The sequence below is a fragment of the Stigmatopora argus genome, chromosome 1, assembly GCF_051989625.1.
Source record: "Stigmatopora argus isolate UIUO_Sarg chromosome 1, RoL_Sarg_1.0, whole genome shotgun sequence".
In the NCBI taxonomy this organism is placed as follows: domain Eukaryota; kingdom Metazoa; phylum Chordata; class Actinopteri; order Syngnathiformes; family Syngnathidae; genus Stigmatopora; species Stigmatopora argus.
In genome coordinates, this window is record NC_135387.1 from 23,876,005 (window position 1) to 23,897,932 (window position 21,928).

The window sequence follows — 21,928 nt, forward strand, 5'->3', positions numbered from 1 at the left end:
GAGATGTTCGTTCCTATGTATGACTTTAATCTAATGCTTTCTTCTAGATGCGCTTTACAAGCGTCACAGCAAGTATGCAATTTTAGATTGGAATGTGGCGCGAGTTTAATTGACAACATCTTTCTTGGCTTAAAATGCAAAACGTCTCTGTAACAATCAGAATAAGAAACGTGGACCACAGTTCAGTAAGAAATGTCACCAACGACTGCCAATGCCACCATAAAGTAGGGTTTGAGTCGTTTTTACATGTACTTGTGAATGTCTATTCTTTTTAGCACTCTCCACTTCCCAAGCACTTTTATCTGCCATAGGCTAACTGTTAATCGGCTGCTTAAGTTCATTTGTTTACCAAGTCGTTGCAAGAACGCATGGTGAGGACGTTTATGTACATTGCGCAACAAAGGCTTTTTATAACACCAAAATACAACCGTCAGCCAAAGAATTTGTCGTTATCGCAGCCAGTGACAAACGCCAGACAAATGTGCACCAATAATGTAAAGTTAAAGTTTAGTGTCTATTTTTTGAACATGAAAAGATGCTAAATATGGCCCGGAAAGGGTCCTTGTGAAGGTTAATGACACGGTTACAGCTCACCAAACTTGAGGTGACTGAGGTTTCGATAACCGCACGTTTGTCTGGTTAAGTCCTTCCTTGGAGTGAATTTCTATGAATGAAGACTTCCTTTCTGGAATCTTTGACTTCAAAAATAATCAGAGCTAGCCACGGCATCTTTATATTTTGTTCAGGCAAGGCGGAGGTATTTATAACCATGGTTAAAATTTAACACAGACATTAACTTGTATCACAAATGACCGCCTCTAGCTGTTCTCATAAAATGAAGAGTTTCCATTTTATTTAATGGTGAAGTCGCCGGTAAACAAGCCCAATAAACATTTTCAAATGGGATATGGCCAAAGATGCGTATGTGAGGCACAAAGAGATGGACAACCATCCACACTCACACTCATACCTAGCGGCAGTTTAGAGTGTTCAACCATGTTTGATGTGGAAGGGAACCAGAGTACCCGTAGAAAACCCACCCATGCCTAGGGACGGCATGCTGCGTCCACTCACTGAGCATCCACCTGGGATCAAGCCCTTTTTACAATACAAAAAATAGCAACAAAATACTTTGTTGAAAAGATATATTTCCCCAAGAGTGAAACTATTGTACTCCATTTTTTTTACTACAAGACATGCGTAATAAAAAAAAGATTTGCAGCTGTTTTGTCCGTTGACCCCCCTTCACTCACACACTTTCTCCCTTTCAAAGAATTTTCATTTGAATGAAATCCCTCCCTCATTGCACTGTTGTTCTCACATGGGGGGAGGTTCCAATAGGTCAGGAGCTCTCATGTGGTAAACCAATGGATGGGTAGCTTAGGCCTCTAACTCCTCCCCGCGTGACGCCGTGGTCCAAGGTCTCGCATTTGATTGGATGGTCCTTGGAACCAGACGTGGTATCAAGTACCGTCCCGTCTGCTCCGCTTCAGTGTTGAGGAGAGTCCCGACTGGCCGCAAGAGTGTGTGAATGTGGGAGAAAAGTGTGTGTGTGTGTTTGTGTGTATGCGTGTGTATGTGTGTGTGGAAGGCTTTTGTCAATGAGAGGAATAGACTTCCACAAACATTTCATTGGGATTCTTACCACTCACCAGGAATGGCGTTTACATTGGATCCCATCTGGACACGTTGACTTTGGGATTTTGTTGTTCGCCAGCTGATCGCCGCTTGAAGTGTGAGCGGTGACCCCGATAGACGGCTTAACCCCCCCACTGGGTCACCGCCGTGTCCGACAGCGGTGTCCGAGATCGGCCCAATGTGGAATTTGACCCTGACCGACCCCGTTCACCAAAAATCCTTTCACTGAGGCCGACCGGGGTTGGGGGGAAAGGCAAGAAGGACAGAAGATAAAGAGAAGTGAGAACATCAGCATACAGAGAAGGTAAGCACGTTAAGGGGCTGCGTGGAGGGGGGGTTGCAGGAAAAGACAAAAGTACAAAAGAATGATTTTCAACCTCAGGGAAACCATGGTTGTCCAGTAAAGCCTCACTCTTGTTTCCTGACCTTTTTTGTTTGTTCGTTGTGACAAGAACCTACAACAAGAGTATGCATTGTTTAGCACATGAAATTTAAACTCTTCAGTTCAGGGGTGAAATTTTGGTTTGGAGGAAAGCAAGGAAGGCATCGTGACTCCAGAGCTTTGACATGTGCGGTTTGATCCTCTCCTCGTATTAGTTACAGTAAGGTTGCAATAACCTAGTTAAGAAAGGCTTTGATTGGTCATAGGTGCCCCTGTGAATGTATGTTTTTGTTTCCCTTAATTGGTGGGTGTCCAGTCCTGGGTCTACTGTTTCTTGTGCCCAAAGTAAGATGGGATAAGCTCCAACTCACACATAATGAGGACAAGTGCTCTTGAACTAAGATGCTCGACCACATTAAGGAAAAACAATTGCCAGGACCAAAGGATAGAAAAAAAACATTGCAGTGCCTTTTGGGTCAGGATTCGGGTTCCAAACTCACTCAAGTGACTTTGGGTCAGAGGTGGGATGCTCACCCATTTAGTTAAGACCAGGGGTGGCCAACGCCGGTTCTCGAGACCCGCTACCCGGTTTGTTTTCCATATCTCGCTCCAACTACACACCTGAATAAAATCATCAGGATCGGTATCAAGCTTATGGACAGCTTGCTGATAAGCTGATCATTTGATTCAGGTGTGGTAGAGGAGGGAGATATGGAAAAAAGACCAGATAGGGGCTCTCGAGGACCGGATTTGGCCACCCCTGGTTTCGACAGCCAGCGAAAATAACACTCAATGATGGTCATGCCCAAAGTCTTCTCTAATGTGCATGTTTGAGGAAACCTGAATCTCAGGTACTAGTATACGTAGCATTCCCCGTCTTTTGATCTGTATGATGTTTCAATCTAAGAAGCTAGCAATTAAAACCAAGTCTTCTTGCTCCCCGTCAGCTCGGCCAGTATGCCAGTGGAGACCTTACGCCCCTCGGACGGACGCCTGTCGGCGGCTCCCTTCGCCTCTGCCATGCCCTTCCGGATCCTACACAAGGGGCCTGACTACTTTCGCCGGCAGGCCGAGCCGGTCAACCGCAAGCTGAGCGCCGTGGAACGGCTGGAAGCGGACAAGGCTAAGTATGTCAAGAGCCAGCAGGTAGCGCTGACGCGGCAGGCGCCGGTCAAGCCACCGATCATCCGGAAACCCCTCGTCCCCCCGGCCATGATCCTGCAATGCCACGTGGGTACTCCCCCTGCCCGAAAAGTCCTAAGGTGCCCCGCTAGCGTGGACGGCGCAGGCACTAAGGAAGGACCGGGAGGGAGACGAGGACCCCATCTCAATTTGGATATTTTGAACAACCTCATCAACGACGTCGGCGACGGCCCACTGCCCTCCTCGCAGTCGTCGTCCTCCACCTCCCCGTCATCCTCGTCTCCTTCGTCGGGAGCCAAAAGCCTCGGGAGCAGCTTGTCAGCCGAGCGGGAGAGGAGCGGCCGACTCCTGAACAATCTCAAACCACGGAGCGCCGCCGCTTCCTCGTCCACCTCCTCCTGCACGTCCTCCCCGCTAAACCCCGGTCATCGCCCTCCCCCCGTACCGGCACGGGCTCCCCGCATCTTCGTCCCGTCAGCCTACGTCTCTCCGAATACGGTCACGGTGCGCAGAGTGGATGTCCGACCCCAGGCGGAAATGGGGAAGCCGCAGAGGCTTCGACTCAGGCCTCGACAAACCGCGCAGGGTCAAGTAGCGCACCCCATGGTCCCGCCGCCACCTCCGCCAGCCCCCCAGAACCCAGCGCAGTCCAAATCCAAGACCGCCGCACGAACCCTGCCCTCGCCTCCTTCTCGCCCGTTGGCCAGTCCCATGCTGGTGCGTACGATCCCACCGGCCTCGCCCGCCTTCACCCGCCTGTCCAACGCCAGTTCCAAGGGGTCGGCCCGCAAGCACCCCTCGCTGCACCGCTCCAAGTCGGACCTGAGCGACCGCTATTCCCGGGCCACGGCGGACCTGGAGCGCTTCTTTAATTACTGCGGGCTGGACCCCGGCGAGGTGGAGGGCATGGGCGGAGTGGAGCGCTTCACTAGGGCGAACTCGGACATTGTGTCCAACTCCAAGCTGTGCAGCGTAAGCGCGCCGAGCTCGGAGTACGCCGACGAGGCGGAGCGAGGCCGGGACGGCTACGGGGACGACGACGAGGACGGGCCCGCCAGAGGCGACCAGCGCGTCCCCTACGGCATCTCCGTCATCGAGAGGAACGCCCGAGTCATCAAGTGGCTCTACGGCATCCGGCAGGCACGAGATGCCAACGGCCCCGTTTCGAACGTGTAGACTAAAATTCCACTCTTGGCGCATTTATTTCCGAAGAAGGGAAAGCCAGTCTTTTCATCTTGCGTGGCCTTATGTCCCACATTTTCACGTTTTTCCAACAAAGACTCATTTGAAGACATTTGCGCGAAGTTGCAACACATCCAAGTCCACTTCCCCTGGTTTTTGACTGGAACTATGCCACATTGTATCTGTAAGCAATAATAGGCTGACGAGAATGCTCCGTCATGCTAACGAACGAACGAAAGGTACTCTCTTTTAGTGTGAATGCGCGTACGAGTTTACCATGGAGAACCGCGCCCATGCTGTGAAAAGTCTCAAAAAAACCGTGAACACATTTTGTATTTTTCAAATTCATTTTTGGCTGAAGGACTGTTTTGGTACTCGTTTCCGTTGGCATGCAAGTGTAATGTTTGTGTACATTTGGCACTTTATGTCAGCATAGCACGCCTGTACTACCTACCTTTGTTGCACCAACACACATTTTACAAGCCAGACAGCATCACTATGCTAGCACCGTACATTCGTGTGTGTCTGTGTCAGATTTGATACACGGACACACTCATTTTTTGGGGGATTAGGCTGTGGGATAAATCGTGTTTACCACGCATGTTCCAGCACAGAGCTGTTAAAATGAAGAACAAGTAGCAGGGAAAAAAAAAGAAAAAATCCCCGTAGTACACAAAACGAGTTCGATCAGGGGTGGGCGACGTGAGAGCTTTCCATGCAGCCCACCATGTCATTTTGAAATCCTAAAACCCTCGGTGGAACTGTAGTAAAAATCCCGACATCACTTAAGCCACAAATGTTCATAATGTGAGAATCAAAACAGACACTCCACCGTAGCGCCCCCTCCTCTCCTGTAATCCCAGATTGGATTTAAACCCACCCCTGTTAAATGTATACTAAAGAGTTCACTCATGGATTAAAAAATAAAAAGTCTCTCAGGAAAAGTATTTGGCATACTAACAGAAATGGACCAATATTTATTTTGAAACTGTCATTTAGTATTCTATGTATTTTTCAACACTGTACAATCAATCAACACTCGCGTACAGAATTTAGTCTATTCATACTCACCACAAAATGACTTCCACTCGCAGTCAAATGTTTTAAGACACTTAACCGTTCATTAGGATGGAAATCGGTCTGCAATCTGTCTTTGAAAAAGAGACTCACGTGTCCAAATCTGTTCAGTGGTGTGGCGTTTATGGAAATGTTGGGTGTCTATTTCGCTTTACCACAACATTGTTACTGCCAGGACATTCCTCTTTTAAGATGTCATGTCGCACAGGTTTGACAGTCGCCCAGAAATATGGATCCCCCAAAGAGTCAAGTGGTCTGAAAGGCTTTAAAACGGTGTATTTGAAACTGATTAAAACGCAGTTCAGAAAACATTCGGATTGTCTTTGTCAGCCTTTTTGGGTTTTTTCCTCCCGCTATGTCTTGGATCAAATTTCAGCTCCAGACTTTCCTATGCTATCAATCCTGCTACTAAACAAAACAATTTAGAAAATAATAAGAAACACAGCCACTTAGTGCTTTGCAGAAATTGTCATTCATTTCTTAATTTTTATTCAGTATTACCAGCCAATTACACAGCATTTGGCTTTCAAGTTTTCTTTACAAACTACTACACAAATTCCTTCCTGCCAAAATCGGAGTGTTGGATCATGGCCTACGTAAGATTTGAACACATGTTCCTGCTTTGTGCAGCCATATGATAGTCACATGTTCTTCCCAATACATGGAACTGGCCTCCGCAGTCTTACAAACTTGTCGAAAGTCACACTGACTTAGCAACATGATATCATGGCACACGCGTTCTCAGTGTGTGCTTTTGATCTATCCTTGAAAAAACGTATAGTCTGATAATGTGGCTGTAACTGAGCGCCATGTTGCCATCTGCAACAATCTCAAATCCTTCAAGAATTCATCTTTTGTTGGCTTGTAGCATGAGAGTACTCCGGTTTCCTCCCACATCTCAAAAACATGCATGCTAAGCTAATTGATCACTCTAAATTTCCCCTTGATATATGATTGGTTGTCCTTTTGTCTCCTTGTGGCCTATGATTCACCAATTCAGGGTGTACCCTCACCTGGTGCCCATACTTAGCTCGGATAGGCTTCAGCACTGCCCACCCGTGCAAGACAATATAAAATTGCAACATAAAAGCACCAGAAAGGAAGAAAGATCCAACTCCAATCACAGCATGAACACAAGATCAAAACAACGTTTTCTCATCAATAAAACATGGTCGGTGCCGTGCTAACTATCGGAAAATCCGCGTGAGTCTGAGATATTAAAGCAGCTTGTTTATCTTGGAGCCTCTGGCTCGTAATTTAGTGTAAGGCATTAGCTAATCCCAATGTTTTCACACCGTGATGGCATGTGTGGTAGTTGCATAACCCTCAGTGGACTCCTCTGAAGCGGAGGCTTATTGCTACGACGGAACCCATTTGCGAGGAGGTCTCTGCCTGCTGCGCTCTCCGTGGACAACGCACGCAAACAAGCGTCAACATCAGCGCCGCGCACTCATGCTTGCGCTCAGGCTGACCCGCCATATGTTGGTATCTACGGAGAGATGAACCCAGTTCTGGCACGTGCTCCCAACACATTGCTGCCTCTAGGTCAGGGGTCTCAAACCGATTCTGCAAAGGGCTGCAGTGGGTCCTGGTCTTTCTTTCAACCGATCCAGCGTCGACAGTTTAACCCAGGGGTGTCAAACCGGTCCTCAAAGGGCCGCAATGGGTGCAGGTTTTCATTCCAACTCAACAAGAGGATACCTTTTGCAAGTGTAATCAGTTAATTAAAGTCAGGTGCTACTTATTTTAGAAGACACCTGATTGGTTAAAATGTTGGCACTGGATCGGTTGGAACAAAGACCAGGACCCTCAGTGGAATGGGTTTGACACAAGTGGTTTAACCAATGAGGAATCTTCTAAAATATGTAGCACCTGGCTGCAATCAACTGATTACACTTGTAAAAGGTGTCCGCTTGTTTGGTTTGAATGAAAACCTTAACCCCCTGCAGCCCTTTGAGGACCGGTTTGAGACCGCTTGCTCCAGGTGCTGTGTTTTGTGTCTAAGGCAGGGGTGGGCAACCTATTCCACAAAGGGCCGCAATGGGTGCGGGTTTTCATTCCAACCTGTAAAGAGGACACCTTTTCACCAATCTATTGTCCTACAAATGCAATCAGTGGATTGCAGTCAGGGGCTTGTTTTCTGCAGAAAATCTCATTGGTTAGCGTGCCTGTCCTGGATTGGTTTCATCAAAAACCTGCAACCACAGCGGCCCTCGAGGACCAGTTTCCCTGGTCTAAGGCCTACTTCTTAGCCTCCGCTCCTGGACTCTTACACCATTTTGGGACCGTAGTTAGCTGGGATATGCTCCAGCACCCTCCCTTACCTGATAAACTGTAAAGAGGTAAGCAACTATTAGTTTAATTCATTTGTTTTTGTTTGTCAGGATGACACTAGCAGTTGGTCGCTTAGCACGTTGTTGGTGCTAGACTCCTTTTTCTTTAAAAAAATATTTGAAAGACTGAAATATTTTTTATATGCTATGTATAACTTCTTTGTGTTTGTGTGTGTTTTTTAATGAGTCAAATAAGTCTTGCGTTCTGATTTAAACATTTAGCTGTTTTGCCGAACGCTTCATTAAAACAGCAAGTTCTATTTTTACACATTTTCATGCAAATGTTGTTTTGCAGATTTCAAGCGATAAACATTCTCCATGGTGGCAATGCATTTTGCAAGAGGGATCCAGTGGGAAAAGAAAAATTCCTTCAACATTTAAAATCCTTCTCCGGGTAATTATTTCCAACGTATGCCTAGATCATGATACGGTACAGCATAGATCAGTTGTTTTTACGATTACAGTGAACAATTGGACTCTGCACTAACAAATCTAGAGGTCTTTCTGCTCTTTTAGCTTTCTTAATGGTGGGATTCTACTGAACAGTGTTTCCCCAACCATTCTGAATTAGAAGGACACTGAACTATCCTTTCGTTGCTAAGTGTTGGTTACATGATTTTGCAAGCAATGTTTTTTGCATTTGGGAGCCTAAAATGCCTGGAAAGTTAATCCTATATGACAGGAAATGACCTGTGTTGACATCCAGCAGTAGGGGAGGTAAAAGCTATGTTGCAATATCTTTTTTCTTTGGCCTTTTGGCAGTTACTACGCATATTTAAAGCGTGGGAACAGAATGCTGATTTGCTGTTTTGACTTTGTACTTGGAACATGCTGTCCGCTCATACTGCAAATGACACGAAACTATTTATTTTTTGAGGGTGTTGCATAAAGACACAAGTTTTGACGTTAGTGCAATCACTAAATTATTACAATCTGCTTCTGATGCACTTCACACTACAACGTATCAATTGACACAATCCGAAAGTTTAGGTGAGGGGCCTCCAAACTAGTATTCCACCAGGGGTTGCAGTGCCTATTCTATTTCATTCCAACCAAACAAGCCAACACATTTTCACCCATCTGGTGTCTTGCAAGTGTAATAAGTTGATTGCGGTCAGGGGCTGTTTGTTTTAGCTCAAACCTCATTGGTTAAAACGTCTTGACTTTTTGCGAAACTCAAAACAGTCTCATAACAGGCCTAAATAGCAAAAATGAACTTGATGCCCAAACCCCGTAGAAACAAAAAAATAATGTTTAGAGTCCGTTAGGTGCTGCCATCTCTCACCATCTTAAAGAAATAATCTCCCTCTGCCAAACAACTGTTCAAATGTAAACAAACGATGAACGTTTTACTGGACTTAATTGGCTTTTAAACTGCAAAAAAATCATTTTTCAAGAAAAAAAAACTTTAGCGGGTCGGACTCACAGTGGGGTACCTGGGTTCAAATCCAGGTCGGTCCAACTATGTGGAGTTTGCATGTTCCCACCGAGCCTGCGTAGGTTTTCTCTGGGTACTCCAGGTTTCCTCCCACATTCCAAAGACATGCATGGTAGGCTGATTGGACACTCTAAATTGCCCCTTAGGTATGAGTATGAGCGAGAATGGTTGTTTGTCTCCTTGTGCCCTACAATTGGCTAGCCACCGATTCAGGGTGTCCCCGCCTCTGGCCCGAAGTCAGCTGGGATAGGCTCCAACACCCCCCACCCCCACACCGGTTCAGAAAATGAGATGACATGAGAAGAAAAAAAAATCATAACATATGCATTCTCTCAGAAAGCTAACAATGGTATATTTGGATGAGAAATGCTCTCCAGAACAACAGAAAATTATGCAAAAAAAGGAAATAGAACATTCATATATTCCAAGTAAAGTGCAACTTTTTTTAGAAGCATCGGGCAGCCAAAGGGTTAAACTGTCTTTGCTGGGTCAGTTGGAACATGTTAGGGTTAGTTGGGGGTTTTGGTTGGTTTTGTTATGCTTTTTTCCCTGTGTCCTGTCCGAGTGATTGCCCATTGTGTTCACCTGTCGTTTCTCCACCCCTGGTGTGTCCTCCTCTTGTGTTACCCAGGTGTTCCTAATTGTAATCAACCCTTGGCTGTCTAGTTAAACCATGTGTGTTTGTAAGTCCTTGTCTGATCGTCTGCTTTGTTTGTAACATGCCAAGTTGCCATGTTCCATGTTCCTCGTTTCCCCAAGTCTTCACGTCAGGTTTGGTTTTGTTATTTGATCCCAAGTCCTTGTTATTTTCTTGAGACCCTTGTCACATTTTATTAAAGTTTTGTCCGAACACTCCATTCCACAAATTTTAACGTCCCATTAAATTCCCAAACAAACAAGAGGGAGCTCATTGAGGAACTCGGCATACAAATGCTCAAATTCCATCAATGTATCTCACAGCTTTACATTGACATTTTGAATGTGATGATAAGACGATTAAGTCCCTAAACCAGATGGCAACACAACGTTTTCGCGTATTTTTGTGTGTGTGTCCCGTGGGAAAACGAAAGTGGCTTGTCTGTGTTAGCTCAACGTGTTGTTGCAACACACTGCTTGGCCTCCGCTTATCTCTCGTCATCTAGCTTGCCTTTGTCCCACTCATATGCTCATCTAAATCGCGGCAGCAACGGTCTCTAAATCTTGGTTGTCTGCGCATAATTACAGAAATGCAGTGTGAAACGGCAAAAGCCACGAGTTGGACTCTCCGCGTTGACGATGACGTATTCCCACTTTGACGATATCACAGTACACTGACGGTGTAACACGAAGCAATGTCGTTTTTCTCCAGACCAAAGTATTTTTGCTAGAGCGCGTTTTTCCGTTCCTCCTCCAGCGCAATTTTGCTGACAAGTCAATGCTGTGGTCGAGACCTTCCAAGTCACCAAATAGATTTATGTATTGGAAAATCTCATCCGCTGGCCTTTTTTCATTCTTTCCCGTTAACCAAAGTGCGGCAAATAGTTCTAACTGACGTGTTCTAATGGTTGAAATGAGTTTTCCATTTTGTTTTTAAAAGGGAACTGCAAGTTGAGCTGCTGGTTTGCAGAGATGTCTCAATGGTTCCAAAGTTGACGGTTAGAATCTGAGATTCAGGCTGCCTTCCATTTATTTGAACGGGTGAGTCTCATTTTTAGTGACAACTACAGGGTGCCCTAACCTTTCCTCATATCTGTCAATTTATAAGTTTTTCCTGTATTTTATACACTTTTTTTGATCATTTCAAATTGTGTACTCCCTATAACAACTTTTGTACTGGATTTTTTCGTACGTCTCTTGTAAAACCGATCTCGTTTGGCCCATTTCGGCTCTAATCTAGATCGTCTCGGTCACTGGTGGCAGACGAAAACGTCATCGTCGACTGCTAATATTATGATGCTTGAAGCATGATGTGCACACGAGCATTCCCCTTTCACACTTCCACCTTTTCACTACAGTGGTACCTCTACATACGAGCAGGTCGAGATCCGAGGAAAATTTCGAGCAAATAATTATCTCTAGATACGTGAAAAATTTCAAGATGCGAGAAAGCCAGTTGGCCAAGACATAAAAGGGTGTTTATCATTGTAGCGCACTGTCTTTTTTGCCGCATCTCTTTCGTGTATAAAAGATATCTACGAGCACTTGGCGGAGCGTTGCATTATTTTCAGTCTTTTTTTCCGTCACTCAGCGCGAATGCCGGAGCGATCGCTAATACGAGCAGTACAGTATAGTATATTACTTCTTGTTGGCTGCTCATAAGAACATCAGGGGCACTGGCTCTCTCCCCCGCAACTCCTCGTGTAATATCTCTGGTCGCAACTACTTTTTTGTAACATCTCTGCGAGCACTGAGCAGTGTTGCATTTTTTCAGTTTTGTGTAAAGTTACATTAAACGTATGTTTGAGTGTGTCTGTATATATATTAATCCAAGTTCATTTAAATTTGTTTGTTCGGTTATGAGTGCGTTGCCTATGAGTAGTATGTGCCTCGTTGCATTTTAATGTTTTTTTTAATTGCTTAAGGGGAATCAAAATCCTTAATAAGGGGAGAAATTGGCTGAGGTTGACAGCTATGTTTCCTACAAAGTCAACAGTAGAGTTTTCATCTCGCCGATGACTATTTTGAACAAAACACCCCGATTTGCTATCTCTGGCCACTGGTTGTAGCTAATTGAGCTAAGGCATACCCACTTTCTGCTGTTTTAAAGCATTTTTTATTACACCTTTCACATGTAAAATCATCAAAACTTTCACCATGTTACACAGACCTGGAATGTTAACAGTAATTGCCATGGAAAATGCAATTTGGAAGACGTTGATCATAGTGACAATGAGATGTTTGTTACACTTGAATGTGTTTCAGATGACGTACAAGTCTAACGGAGTGTAAAAGCACATTACCAAATTGTCTCTCGGGACTTGGGAAGGGAAACAAAACAGTCATTTGATGACTCGGACTTGTCTGTCAATCATTTTATGGAATTTATCATTACCAGGTCTTGAACTTTACAAATATGCAACAATTGTATAATTTTAACTTATTTTGAGGTGTGCTAAAGAAGCAACCGTATAGCCACCAAAGTGACATTTAAGCAATCGACCTTAGTTAAGTCCGCTTTGGAACTTTTACAGTTTATTTTCTCACATCAGAGCAAAATATTTTCTTTTTATTTGGACTTATGGTGTACATATGTTGGAAAATGTCGTCTGTTTTCCTTCCAAGTTTTATCTTTGTCGTTTGATTTGCTTTGAGCAAAATCACCGAGTGAATCACCACTTTTGTAGTGGATGTGAGCAAACTATTTAACTATGGTTTGGATATTAGTCCATTTTTTTCCATCTGTTAAGTGTTATTATAATTGTATCTCTTTAAAATTTTGTCATTGGCCTTGTTTACAATTGAGAATGTGCATTTGTGTGTGTGTGTCAATAAGTGTAGACCGTTAGAGTACAGCTGGTTTTCAGTTGATACAACAGCTGTCATTTTAACTGTGGGAAAGTATCTGATTGGGTCAACCACATCCGGTCGTTTATGACATCATGGAACAATGCAAAAAAAGATGTGATTATTCTAAAATAATCCACATATGTTTGGTTAGATAAAGAATGGATTTGTGGTCACATTTTCTCATTGTAGTGGCATTTTTGGCAGTAGGACCAAAAAGAAGACACTGTATTTGATTAGTTGAGCGATTACTTTTGCATGCAATGTTTCAAAGGAGGACGTATAGTTTTTTGAGGGGGCGACAATTTACAAATGTTCCCAGGTGGCTTATAGTTCATATTTAAAGAAAAATATGTTGTCAATTGGAGACGACATTGAAAAGAATGGACACGGCCATCTTTAATTAGTAAAAAAAAGTTGGATTCCTAATCTATGGGCATTAAGATATAGTCGAATCAGTTCAGTTATTTGGGGAAAGCTTTCTACAAGAGTAAGGAGTGTGTTTATGTGCATTGACCATTCTTTCAGAAGCAATTCTAGAGCCTACACAAGGATGTTGAATATTAAAACTTATAAATTATGAATAGAACGTCTTTTCGTAAACCGCAGGTCGTGACCAAGAATGTAGTTCAACCGATAAATAGAGAACTTTGCCTCCAGTCCATTCTTTATCTGTCCTACGAATGAAACAGAGTTTCCCACCCCTGTAGAAGGCAAACGACTCTTTTATAATCAAGTTCTTATCTTTGTTTTTTTATGGCTCCTTTTCCTGATCTGGTTTGCCTTTTTCCTGATCTGAAAAAGAACTTTTGGAAATGTAAATTTCAATTTGCCACAAAATTGCCATGTAGGTCACTTTAGGCCGGAGATGAAAAGCTGCTAAGACAGCTTGGTGTTGGAGCTAAGCTAGGGTTAGCTACCGCGCTAATGTGCTCAAGCTACATAAAACGCTTGTGAGCAACGGACTCTGATGTTGGGGATGAAAGTGACATGTGATCTAATATGCACTTTTAATGTGCCTGACTGACAGCGAGAGTCTCACAGTCTCCGTCAGGAATCTGCTTTGTGTAACCACAACATTTTCTCTCTCTCTCTTCGGATCCGAGAGATTTAAGACGATTCCATTTTAACGCACGCCTCGTTTCATCCGGCATCAATAACACAATACGTCACTGGAGGCACGCAATGCAACTCGAGTGCACCCAAATGATAAGTAGAGCAGCGTTAATTTGAAATAACGAAGGAACGATAACGTCTGATATCAAAATCTGGGCATATTTAACCAAAGTATTTCTGCTAATTGCGTCTGTGGGTGTTTAATGACTCCATTGTAGAAAGCGGGAACATTTTATTTATAAGAACACATTTTGGAGATTATTTTTAGTGGCTTTTAATTTGGAATTGCGGAGTATAATGTGCAAAAATGGGTCAACTCATCTGCCTGACCTACCACGGCTTCTACCTACATTCCAAAAATGTTCACTTTTCCCCAGTTGAAGTCATTGTATTTACTTTTTGTTATTTTAACATTTTATGAGCACCCATTTAACCCTTTGTCTGCCATTGACGATGCTAAACGCCCAATCCAATTTGACTGATTGACATCTATCTGCGTCAGTGCCATTAAAAAAATGTAGCCTATCCACTATGATCTGTAACGTCTCCTTTCGCTAAAGTAGGCAACATTTCTCTCAAAATATGTCAAGCGACCAAAAAGCGCAATCCAAAATTTCATGCATAGCTCATCTAATATGAGAGTGCCTTAAGGAATGGCCCAGTTCCATTCTTATTGGTCCAGAAAACCCTGGCCACAGTACAGCACCCCCAGCCCTCATATCTTCCCCTCCACTGAAAACAGACCGCCCAAGTTGTGTCCCTGGCAGATGAAACAATTAAATTTATTTTTTGGGGGCAGTGGGCAGCCTTTTTTTATATAATAAATGTTATATTTCCTTTGTTCAGACCATTGCTTTTAGTTTAGGAAGCGAATAAGCCAAAGATCAACATCATGACACAGTGATAAGAGAGCATAAATGCTTCCACACATCTGGGATAACATCCTTTAGCGGCGGAGGACTCGGCTTGGTCTGGAAATTTTTGATTTAAAGTTGTTCCCGTCACACCAGGAAACGGTGACATTTCTGACGAAGGATAGATGGCTTTTTAATCGACACTTGTATGAACAAAAGAAAAAAAACATGTTTTTAACTCCCATTTCTAATTATCTGTAGTCCAAAGGTCAGTCAAGATAGGGTCACACTCTTTCCACTGACAAACTAGAGAAATTTTCAATCACTTTTCAATGTGAAGGGAAACAAAGCAGGATGATTGAGTGATTGAATGATCACGTGAAGCGAGACGTTCCTTTTTCGCACGTATCTCTCGCCGAGTTTCTCTCGTCGTCTCGTCGGGCCGTGCGGCTCGCGTCATCTTCAAAAGGAAATAATTCTCGGTGTCTCAGAGGCAAAACTGTAAACTAGGTCGCCGCCGTGAGATGAGCACATTTGCAATACAAGAAAGTTTGAGCGTGTGGGGGCCACGGGCAATACTGTGCATTATTCAAATGTAATGCTTCAAACTTAAAACCCTCTTCTGATTCACATGCATCCCCTATTTGTATTACTATAGCCCTCTAGTCGATATAACCTGCACAGTAGACTATGCACACAGCATTAGCGTGCAGTTAATTCATGGCGAGACACACCTTAATAGTGTATAACAGTTTATGGTTAATTCGTGCTAGGAGGGTGTTAATTTTCTAATTCTCGATTTATTCATTCTTCTTTTTACTTCCTGTCTTATAAGTGGGGTTTGACCCGTGGCAACTTAAGGTACGTGTATAAAAAAAAATGGCAACGGGTTAGCATAGTGTGTATAAATGACGATTTAATTTTGGTCAGAACACAGAATGGGATTTTACCATGTTTGTCAATGTCTGTCTTTTCTACAACCTTTTTACGATATTGAACTTCAGTTCCATGGTAATTGCTTTTCTTTTGGGCGGACCCGCATCATTAGGTGAATTTCTGCAGGTAAAAAGCTCCCAAAGATTTTAAGTTCATTCATTTTTTTAAAGCAAATGCTGCAGATTTGTATCCAAAAGGGGCTCATGCAAATTGAGCTCCCTTTTGCGTTGCTACTTAACTTAAATCAACTAATGTGTGAAAGAAGTAGTACTTGGCATGCATGTGTTTTTAAATGGTCGCCTGTAGACCCCCATTGACCTTTTGTGAGGGCACTCTTGAGCTGTAAATCATTGTCATCCTTGTGCTCCATTATTGCACCCGCCTGCATGTCTGACTTATGAAATATGTAAACACACTCTGTAAGTACTTTTGCTATGAAGCTCGGCCCCTTTTGCATGTGAGTTTTCTCAACGTTGGCGTGTGAGGATCAGCTGGGAAAATAAATGATAAATAAATGACACAAAAAGGCTTCGATTTGGAAAACATTTTGACTGCACATTTTGGCATTGACATTCTTGAACATGGTTTCATTGAATTTTATTACTATAAATTGCACAGAAGTCAGTGAAAGCCTCTATTTCCATGCTCAAGATGTATTAGGATGGCATTTGAAGGAGGCTATATCATGTTAAATAAATATAGCCCACTGTGTCATCTTCATTTAAACCTTTTAATCTTGGAATATTTTATGCTTCCCAAAAAAATAGCATTTTACTTATAATATATGAAGGTTTTTCCTTCTTGGGCTAATTTTCTGATGTTGTGGAGACCAGTTCCCATCCAAATATAGTATATTTAATAAAGCAAAACTAGATTTCTAAGACCAAAAATATTTTTTCTTCACAAATCTAAACTTTTTGGAGTTGAGAAGCCGGGAAAAAGTCCAGTAAAATCTTCGTCCGCACTCGTCTTAGGTTTACATACAGACAGCTGTTTTGCGGCGGGTGATTATTTCTTTAAGCTGGTGTGAGATGGATGGCAGCATCGAAATGACTCTAAACATTATTTGTCATTTCTACAGGGTGTAGGGAGATAGACTTTAAAACATTTTCTGGCATCCGGTGCTTTTTTTGCTATTTACGCCTGTCATGAGACTGTTTTAACGTATACAAAAATGTGCTTCAGGCAGTCAAAGGTGTCATTTTGACCATAAAATCAGTCTCATGACATTAAATGCTGTAATCTTTGGAAAGAGATACATTTTCTTCATTTCGTTGAATTATGGCATGGTAAACATTTAAATGGACTGTTAGGTTATTTCATCATGTATTCGGGAAATTTCTTGGTTGTAGTTGCAAGACAGACACACAAGACATTGTAGACCTAGGTAAAAAACTGGAGCCCCATACAGGAAGTCCATAAAGTTTGTTATTCTATAATTTTATTTTGGGAGATAAAGTATTCCTATAAATGCTGGAAAGTCAAAATGTCTTTTATGTATTGCATTAATTGCAGTGTCATTTCCCAAGTGAATTAATCTCATTTCAACAATGTTATATGCTTCCTGATCATTGTCTGTTGTAGTTTTATTGCATTGCTTTCATCATTTCAATTGAATTCATGTGTTCCAAATAGCCTGGCAATGCAAAGTGGACTGTTGACTGTCATAAAATAATGAGCATTAGCGTCGTAATGTCGTAGCTGCATTTTCCAACTCTCGACCGACATTTCCCTTGTTTTAAATTGCCGCTCAGGTTTCGCTGAGCAGGAACACCAATCCCTGCGGCCTTGATAACGGAACAAAATCCTCTCTGTCTTGATATTTCTCCCAAAGCTAACGCAAAGGCTCTGAGCGTGTCAGGATCTGAGTGGAAAAAGACACATTCTCGTGGTCATTCATGCAGGAAACCTCAAACTTTGCCGGTGAATAAAATACGATCGCTTTGCAGACACCAAATGAGATCCAGATCCAAAGATTTGTGTTTGTTGAACTGTATGCATGTCACAAGCGGCCAATGACTGAGGATTGCCCTTAGACATATTGAAAGCAAAAGTGAAGGTTGAGTCCAGTAAATTATTTACCGAAAGTTGAGAATGATAAAGATAAGCCATTGTGAGGCAACCTAAATTGTTAACTGTAAATAGAGGAAGAGAGAGAGATTATGCTTTTGTTGTCAAATTTAAAGCTGTTGTTCCTTTGCTCTTTATTGGTCATGTGATCAATGCCCTTATTTATCTCAATCTGCTGCCATATAATCCCCCCCAAATATGCGAAATTGTTTTGAGCTTGAGCATCTGGACGCCATCTATTCACAGATTTCCACACCAACGGTGGTTTTCAAGGGTAAATTTACATGACAAAAAGCCATGTTTTCCTCCGGGGTTTCCAAAAGCTTCGTGTATTGACAATGTGGTCAAATCCTTCTTCACACAGACCTCAGATTAATCCGTGACTGCATACTGGACCAAGAGTTGGCAACATTAGTAGCGACAAATAGTGCACAATTCTCCCAAAACGGAGGCTTCCGACGATAAGTTAAAAATAAATAATGCAAGATATGTAAAGGTGCTTTTTATCCAGGTATATACAGATGCACGTGTAATGAAATTGGCTAATGGCTTCTTTGCGTGTTCCGTCCTGCATTTTTTATGCCATAAAAAGTTTTCATTGCCCTCGGACTGACGCAATACGCTCATGTGGAAGTAAATGCACTCAGCAAATTAGGCCTGGCGTATGCACAGCCGAGTGCTGCAATTTCTTTTTGCAGGCAAGAAAACACACCTTGGACGCAATCTTCCCGCTTCTCCTGGTTTCTCTCTTTGTTGGTTATGGCTTCGTTCACGTCTCGCTTTCAAACGTCTGCTTTTCATGTGAACCTCACAGACGCCATGTTGTCTGCCTTGTGCCGCCGACAGCCTAAACAATGTCCGCAATGTTGCAATCAGGGTGAACTTGGCGATTCGTAAATATCAGAGATAAGGTGGAGATTCTTCACAGCTACAGACGGTGATGATAAGCTCAAAATACATTCGAGTCATGTCCTTGAAGATGTATGATAAACCAGTATGTTTTTTTTTAATCCATGTTTCATCACCGGACACCCGTGTTTGTTGAGTTTATTTGGTGGAAGAAGCCAGTAACTGAACTACATTTTGGCTAGAGCACTTCTTCTTGATTTTTTTTTTACTTCTACAGGACTTTCACTTTTCTGCACTCTCTTTAGAACGGAGGTCTCCAAACCAATGTTCCCTCTAATTTTTTGTTTGTCTGGGCAGAAAGACAACCTCCCTGAGCACACTGAGTACCGGTGTGAGCAACATCATCATTGCTCGCTATGGCCACACACCAGTATCACACCTGCCATAAGCAGGTGTATGTCTACTACACATAAATGATTTAGTAATAATAAAATGTAATGATTAATATCTATGAATGTGCGGCCCGGCGGATGAGTGGTTCACGCGTCGGCCTCACAGCTAAAAAAATGAATAAAAAAATTAAAAAATTGGGATTTTATTTTGTGCGCTCCATATGATTTGCTGTGCGCAGCTTAGAGGCAACATTGCTCCAAACTATTCCGCAAAGGGCAGCGGTGGGTGCAGGTTTTTGTTCCAACGCATCCAGTACAGACAGTTTAACCAATGAGGTTTCTTCCCAAATATTTGCCAAAAATGAGTGAATATTCGTTGTGTGTTAAAGTTAGGAAAAAAAACGAATTCTCCCAGTGTCAATAAAAATGTTAATATGACAGCTGAGCAAACTCTGCCAACAAGAAGGCAAACATATTTCTATGTTTTTCTTGAAGATGTAATATTTCGTCATTATTTCTGTACAGTCTGCGAAACGGTAGGTATTTTCTCACTGCAAATAGTTAGAATTCTACTGTTATTGTAGAACCATGTTTTAAAAAAATCATTACATCAGTGTTATGCCAAGGGAAATGAAAGTGAGCGGCAAAGTGGCCTTGTGGCTTGGCATGTTCTCTTTTTGCTTACATGGGTTTTCTCAAGGTATACTTGCCTTTACCCCTATTCTGGGTACTTTTTCCCTGAAAACTTTCAAACAAGTGGTATAGAAATGCTTTGATGATATTCTTCCCCCACAACATTCTCATTTTACTTTACAAATCCACAATCTAGCGGAAAATGAAGTCACATATTTAACTCAACGTTTAAGATGCCACACCGCTAATTTACTACATATTTAGGTTTTGTCTGAGTAGCGATTACAGTGTTCTGTTCGTACTGATGATGAAATTGCCCAATGACTGCTATGCTTGCATATTTCCATGCAATAAAAACCTTCATTGTGGTTGGAAGGCTGTAACATGTTCGCGTGGAGCCAAATGCACTCAGAAAGTAGTGCGCCCAATCCTAGACGCTAATGCAGGGGTGTCCAAAAATTTTTCTCCAAGAGCCGCTTTGAGAAATTTCAAAGAACGCTAAAGGCCAACTTGAAATTCTTCCACTTTTATCGGTTAAACAGAAGATTAGAAAGAAGATGCTTATGGAAAAAGTTTGTTTTTAAAAGGAATTTATTTGAAGAATTACTCATTGTTTGGCATTGGTGGCAAAAGATTTCCGATCCAAATAATATAGTATTTAAGGATATTGAACTATATTTATAGTATATATTTAGAATCAGACTACAGAAACAAGAAGAGAAAAAGACCAATGACCGTAAAAAGTCAGAAAAATCACAATAAAAACCATATTTTTTCATCTACCGTATTTACCCGCATATAAGCCGCACCCTGAAAGTTGCCTTGAAATTTTAGAATTTAACATTTTCTTTGAAGGGAAAATCTTAAGAAAAATCATCAAGTGGTATTTCTGAGATACTGTATGAATCAAAAGCACATTATTAGGGTCAATATCATAAGGAAGTTAATGTGCCTGGAATGTCGTTTTATACAAGATATGTTTTTTTTAAACGTCAAAATTAATTTTGTTGGTTTTATCTGTTTACCTTTTCTCTATTTTAAAATCAATGACCCTATCGACATTCGCTTGCGTCGTGACGTCACGGAGCACGCATGAACGTCATTGTGAAGTGACGTCATCGTGTCACGTGCCGTCAAATTGCATTTTTTTTGCAAGTCGTGCTTTTATGCGCATATAAGCCGTACCCTCGATTCAGTCATCATTTTTTGTCCGAAAAAAAGTGTCTTATATGTGAGTAAACACGGTAATTTTATTTATGTCAAACAAAATACTGAAATTTAGACACTTACTGACTTACATCAAGTTTTCACTAATCCCAATGGAGAAGTTGTGACTAGATCCATTTTGTGTTAAAACTGAAAAGTACAACAAAATATAGGCAGAACTTTAGCTTCATGTGCAGGCCAATAGAAATCATGTATAGTTTGGAGATCCAAGTACTGATGCAGGCACAGAAAGAAACACATTGGTTGGAAGATACACACACAAATAAGATAGCGATATTGGACACCTCTTGGGGCTTTCAATGAAAAATGGATGTTATGATCTTTTGCTGTCTCCACTGAATTTTTCATCAACAGTCTGACTCTTTTTACATTAGCGCCATGATGTTGCTGTGGCTACGTGGGACAGGAAACCGACATCTGCTACTTCTGGTCTGATAACAGCAATCTGTGGAAGAGCAAGAGGAAACCCCACAAGGGGACGAGGTAAGGCGTGGTTGCACGGCGACTACCACAAGATAACTTTGCACTGTCCCACCCTTGAAAGAGAATTGGTGGAAAATGAGAGAAAGGGATAAAGGAAGCCTTTACAGAAATACACATGTAGTGAGAAGACAGTGACACCAGACAGCAATGACATTGAAAGATAGCATTTGACCCAAGGATGTGTTTTGTCTAAAAAAAACGAGCCAGTGTGTGTGTGTATATATGTAAAAGTGCTGGTGAGGATCCAAACGCGAACATTTAGCTTTGCCTTTGTACTCCGGCAAAATCTGGAAAATGCATGCACGAAGGAGTTGATAAGTGAGCTCAGTACTCATTACTTGCCAGTCATGCACAGTTCAAACGTGTAATGCTCAGCTTCGCTCCATTTGGCAATTTACAGTCTTCAATCACAGCGTCCATGCACATTTCACACAGTAAGACAGAGTTTGTGAGGTAGGGATCACATTAAACGTTATTGATGTACCGTTACTCCAGTTTTGGCACCCGAGACAAGTATTTTTGGGGTATCGGATTTGATTACAAGATCGGATTGGATCCAGAAGTTGCGTGTGTTTTCAGTACTAGTATGCTTTTAGGCTTCTGTAAGTCAAACCACTAGGCGAACCTGTCCAATGAGAGGGACGACGTCTCTTGAGAAACTAATGGCGCTAACAGATCATTGTGTAATATCG

General features: G+C 42.3%; 1 protein-coding gene across 8 annotated transcripts in view; it reads left to right on the forward strand.

Moving 5' to 3' along the window:
- The window catches only part of LOC144082905 (protein FAM110A), a 52,289-nt gene that overhangs the window by 26,210 nt on the left and 4,151 nt on the right, over nt 1–21,928 (forward strand). For 2 of the 8 annotated variants that reach the window (XR_013303398.1, XR_013303400.1), the window contains 3 exons: nt 8,051–8,149; nt 10,770–10,870; nt 21,128–21,236. Coding sequence is in view for 4 of the 8 variants with exons in the window: in XM_077610393.1 (XP_077466519.1) it covers nt 2,978–4,339 (1,362 nt within the window). In the remaining 4 variants the exon portion in view is untranslated. Of the gene's footprint in view, nt 1–1,655; nt 1,943–2,967; nt 5,734–7,421; nt 7,765–8,050; nt 8,150–10,769; nt 10,871–21,127; nt 21,237–21,928 lie in introns of those variants that run through there. The other 6 variants (XM_077610393.1, XM_077610400.1, XM_077610409.1 and 3 more) reach the window with 4 other exon arrangements.